A 5,693-nucleotide genomic window follows, 5' to 3' on the forward strand; every position below is an offset into this window, starting at 1 on the left:
GTTCGCTTTCATATGATAGTTTGTGAAAAGACATTCCTAAATAGTGTTACGCTCAGCTTGGGAAGAATACAAAAAGAAAGAAACATTAATTTCAGAACCTGGCTGACACTTACAGTAAAATGCTCTTGATGTGCCTGTAAGAGCTCCACCCATAAGCTTTTCTTTCTTTTCAATACCTTGTTTTTGAACCTGGCTTGTGTAACTGTTTAATACAGTAAAATTCCTTTGGCCTGCTGAAAACCCTTATTGAAGTCTATTTTGTAGCTTTTCAAAATCTTTCCCAGCATAACTTCCTGTTCACAATTGTGTGGTTTTTTTCAGTTTGCTTTCCCTTCTCACTCCCATTCATTCTCCTCGGAGTCAGGCAGGCAGTAATGACTACAATGATCCCCTTTTCATCTGCAGACAATTTAAGAAGCTTTCTTTTCTTTTTTAACCTCTTTGTTCTACACATAACATACTGTGATTTAAAGATGCTTATAGGTTTGAGTGTCTCTGCAGTGATGCATAAACAGTCATCTAAGATAAATTTTCTGCCTTACCATAAATATATTTTAATAGCACTGAGAAATCCAAGTTTACAATCCATTATGATGATTCTTAATTATTATTTAGATTCGTTGAGACATCTGAGTTTAGATCTATTACAATGATAAGTAATTTTTATTTGGACTCCTTAGTCCTGCATGCCATAAAGTAAGATATACAATGGAAGACTAACTAAATGCATAGCTGCTCAAGTTGAGCAACAGATGAATATGTTCAAGCCCTACAAGCTTCTAAATAAGCATCTGTCTCTAATCTATAGCTCTTTCCTCAACTTGAGATATTTTTATCTATTTTCACATGTTATGGTAGTTGCCTTTAAAAACAAAAACAACCAAACAAAAAAACACGATTGATTGCATTTAGGCATTTAATATGTTATGAAGGACCTTGGGTTCTACTGAACTTTTAGGCGAATGGGCTTAAAACAGTAGGCAGTAATTTGGACTTGACTAGAGGTTTTTTTCATATTTTCAGGAAAGAATTCAAGATTGCTGTATTATTCTTCTGTGACTGAATGATTAGAGTTCTTAGCTTGAATGAAGACTTTCTATATGGTTCTTTCTATGAATCAAATCTCTTCTCCAAGGATTTCTTAGGCATTTTCGTATTCAGTTTTTTATTGGTCTTTCATTAGGCTACTTGCAAGAAAAGCGCATCACTCACTGCCATTATGTGTGCCTTTTTAAACAAAATATGCATTTAACTTATTTTGCATATCTCTACTATTCTGATGCTTAGAGTGAAAAGGTACAGGGTACTATCTTAGCTGAAAAGCTACCTGAAGATAAAGTGCTGACATGCCCTGATCCCCAGCAAGCTAATGTGTGCTTAGTACACAGAAACAGAATATTAAGCATGGTAACTTAACTGGGATGATGATGATGATGATGATTATGATTATTATTATTATTTTGCCACTTTTCAGCATTTAAGTTCCAAATTAATGGTATTTGAAAGTCCCCACTTCCCTGTATTATATATTTTGTAATGCATACCTTTAGAGCAAGCATATTGATTTTCATTAGATAAATCTCGAAGTCACCCAGGTAATTTCAAAACTCACCGGAAAATGGCTCCATTGTTTCAAGGTACACACAATCAGCACAGTGAAGGGGATACAGGGTTACTTTATTTTAATCTGCTGTATAATTGTACAGATCATTGCTGAAACGACCCTTCAAAGCGGAAATAAAAGTTGAGTTGTTGGGTTGGAATAATTTAGCAATAGCTTGTTCAGTCAGTTTGCTGTGTCACTTATAATTATAGCAATTATTAACATAAAGAAGCCTAAGTAATTTTTCCTCTTTTTAGCCAATCACAACTCCGTTCTCTATTACTTGAATTGATAGACTGATTTAAAAATAAATGGAGTACTGAAACTCCTGAAATGTGAAACTTGAAATTCAGTCTGTTTTTCCTTTTTCTTGGAAGAGATGAATATTTTTTTTTGTAAACCAGCTCTCAAGGTTAATGACTTAGAGAGCAGCAAGATTAAAATTATCAGATGATTCTTAATAATTAATGCTATTAATTAACTAAACTTTGTTCCCCTCATGCTTGAAATGCAAGTAGATATTGATTCATTTCAGCAAAATACTTCTGAACATGAAAGTATATAGCAAGAAAATGTCTGCACCTGTAGTTCCATACTAATGTGTCAAGAGTATCTTGTATTATTATGAAGATTATGGTATTAGGATCTCTAAATGAACAAATTCTGTAAATGCATATAAAAAGATTAAATGAATCTAACCAGGAAATCTCTAACAAAACATTTCTGACTTGGAAAATACCACTTCCTCAAACAAATACTTTTCTTAGAGGTGAAGTTAAGTTTTTGAAAATATCTTAACAGATACTCAGGTCTAGGATTTATAAGGGAAAGGACAGAAATAAGCTCTTTGAAGAAGCTGGTAGCTGAGATATTTGCCTGGGTCATCAAACATCCTTCTTCAAATCCTTTCCCAGTTTGTCACAGAGGCATTCTTCTCAGGACCAGAAAAGATAAGAACAGAGAGTGGTCTTTTCTATTCAAGCACTTTTTAAATGTTTGTTTGTTTTTGATAAACACTGGGAAAGGAAAATAAATTTCAATTCTTTTAAAAATACAGTTCCTGATTTTTTTCCCATTATAATCTATCCTGGTTAAAAACAAAGGAATCTTGTTCAAGTTGTCTGTAGATTATGTTAAAAAGAACAGGAAAAAAGAATTGTGATCACTTTGGGATAATTCCCCAACATTTAATCTGCACAAGTTCCTTTCATCTTTTTCTAGAAGCATGGAGAACTTCTCATGCTTTTGGGCAAGACCATGTTGATGTACCTTTACAGATCAGGGAGTGATAGCTGTTCTCTGGTATTTTAGAACTCCATTTCTGTAAGGAAAACACTAAGTAGAAAGTATGAGAAAAATATATTTAAAGGTACAAACATAAAGTTGGGGATAATTAGATTGTTTTTACACTGTATCTGGTCCTCTTTTTTCTTGATATATCCGGTCTAAACTGTAACTCCACTCTAATTTTACAGTTATTTGAGAATGAAATCAGTAATAACAATCATGGCTGCCACCTTGTTCAGTTAGGTGATCTTCTGCATCCACATTTCTTATCTTTAGCGGGTAGCTTTAGTATCTATAGGTCAGTGTCAGTAAGGTCATTGATAATTTATCTTTATCAAGAAATCTCAGGCTAAAGAGGAAGCTGAGAAAATGTTTCCAAACCAGAGTGCAAGATTTCCATTCCTTCTTGTCATAAAAATGTTTTGTCTCTTAGACTGAATAATTTAGTGATCCAGAACTAATTCATAAATAAGGAATCCAATATGTGGGGAAATAAGAGAGTTTTAATGTCTCCATGGTGCCCATTGCCCTGAGTTCACTGATTCTAACAGCACTATTTATTTTGCATTGATATTTCCAAATCAGATAGAATAAGCAATAAAATTTTCTTCTTGTTGGTTGTGGTGAATGAGGTCTCCCACCCACGTGAGTTCAGGACAAGAGGTTGACTTTGTAAGGTAGAGTAACTGGTGCTGTTCTTACATCTCAGTGTTCTCTTCTGCTGAAATAAGATTGGAGGTTTATTTTTGCACCTGTCATAGAGAAAAACTGTGCATTTTTATAATTCCAGAGCTTTTCATTTGCTTTGGTTTTGTATGAGGACATAAACAAACAGTAGCAGACACAGGGAAGCGTTTATTGACCTTCTGATGCACTTTATGCTGAAGAGAACTTTAACTTTTTTTTTTTTTATGGAAGCCATCATCTATAACTTTAATTGTCTTTGACTTTACACTGTCTTCACTTTATACATGAGAAAACTATATTGAGTCACCTGTCTGAGCTCACCAGCAGACAAAGGTAGCAGAGATAAAACTCTGTTCAGTAAAGGTTCTGAGGATCCTGAACACTCTCCTTCCTTCATCTTTTACTCCTTCTAAAAATAATTATACTCTTTGTAACTGTTTCACCAACAGAGTTCTTAGTTATTGTTTGATTTTTATGTCCTGAAGTGGAATATTATCTGTGGAGTTTCCTGAAGATTACTGTCTCTCAAAATATACCATCTTTCAATTGTTGATGCCTATTCACGTGTTTTTAAAATACTGCCTGTTTTTAACAACTAGCCTTAGTCTAAAGTATGTTTCACTCTGTAATTTGCTCACTTACATATAGAAAATTAGCATACTTTGTATGCACGCTATAAATATCTGTTCCTAAACTAGTTCATTTTTTCTTAGGAGATATTAAGCTATATAGTATGGAGGTGAGGTCCTTGGTTTTACTCATAGTCCTCTCATCTGCTTTAATGTATAAACAGTCTTAGACAAGCGATGATACAGTGCTTTCTTTGGTTCTTCTCCTGCTGAGAAATGGAGAAGTCCATGTGCAGATTCTTCTTTACCTTCCAGGACAGTCTTTAGCCACATACACACTGGGTGCAAAGCACACAGAGATTGTCTTTGGTTGTACTTACCTACACAGACTTCAAAGTTTCCCAAGAAAAGAATACACTGTATGGATTCTTTAAAATCTTACATAGTTTCAGAGAACGATATAAGTGATTGGCAGAAAAGAGAACTCAAATGATAATTTGGTCTTCATGTTCATTCACTTCTCATCTACTCTCTCTAACTAGTGTCAGTTAGTTCAAATTATGTTGTAAACACCTGTCCACGAGGGAATGGGCAAAGAGTTATTCATTTAATGTAGGTCATCTAAGCAAGCACCACAGGAAAACAGCTTTGAAACTCCTTCGATCATTTCCACATTTTCCTCAGTGGAAGAGTTCACAGCACAAACTCTTTTTCCCCAAGTGCTATCACATCAGAGTTCCTTTTTCTGCCTCCCTTCCTCTACACATTAAACCTTGAGCTGCAAAAGAAACTTTAGAAAATGGTTTTGTCTTTAATCCTCCTGAGTGATGTTCTCACAATAAATCAAAATGTTTGCACTTACAGCATCAGTAGCTTCAGAAGTGAAAAACAAAAATTAGTCCTAAATTATGTTTGCACTGAGTGTTGTCTTAAATAAATGACTTTGCAGGAATTTTCTATTCCTTCTTTAGATGTCTTTCCAGAAATTTATTTCAGTCCTCAATTCAGAAAAGTACTTTTTTCCAGCAGTGCTGCAAACTCATTCTGGGACCAGAAAGTCCATCTAGGCTCTCATATGGCTCTGATACTCTCATATCTGGTAAAAGCTGTTTACTCAAAACTCATCTACCTGTCTGGGTGTTTCTGTTAGAGTTGACAGAAGAGAATCTAGTCCATCCTCATATGGTTTTATTGGCTGGGCAGTCTGTGGTTTAACAATAGTAAAAATTATCAGTAAAAGAATAAATGTTAAACATAATCATATTTATGAATGTATCCTAACTTTTAAGATGTAGACGAATTAGAGGGTACGTCCAATGTACTACGCTTCATTCAGGTGCTGCATTCTTTATTTGAGTGGATTAGTCATGATTAGAATTTACACCTGAATTTTCTCGTCTTATTCAAGTTTTCTAGAATGAAAATCATTCTGGTTTTCTTATCTGCAGACTACATGTATGCTTATTTCTAGTAGGGTTTCATTGTACATGTAGGGCTCAAATAGGTATTTCAAACCATAACGTTTTATCTGTCCAACAACAACAAAA

General features: G+C 34.4%; 1 protein-coding gene across 1 annotated transcript in view; it reads left to right on the forward strand.

Annotated features, from left to right (window-relative positions):
• The first annotated feature begins 1,618 nt into the window (after positions 1 to 1,618).
• LOC104912063 (phosphatidylinositol 4-phosphate 3-kinase C2 domain-containing subunit gamma-like) overlaps positions 1,619 to 5,693 on the forward strand; it is an 18,074-nt gene continuing 13,999 nt past the window's right edge. Inside the window, exon 1 of the mRNA XM_019611537.1 lies at positions 1,619 to 1,637. Within this exon, the coding sequence (XP_019467082.1) occupies positions 1,619 to 1,637 (19 nt within the window). The remainder of the gene's footprint in view (positions 1,638 to 5,693) is intronic.

Source organism: Meleagris gallopavo, chromosome 1 (genome assembly GCF_000146605.3).
Source record: "Meleagris gallopavo isolate NT-WF06-2002-E0010 breed Aviagen turkey brand Nicholas breeding stock chromosome 1, Turkey_5.1, whole genome shotgun sequence".
In the NCBI taxonomy this organism is placed as follows: Eukaryota; Metazoa; Chordata; class Aves; order Galliformes; family Phasianidae; genus Meleagris; species Meleagris gallopavo.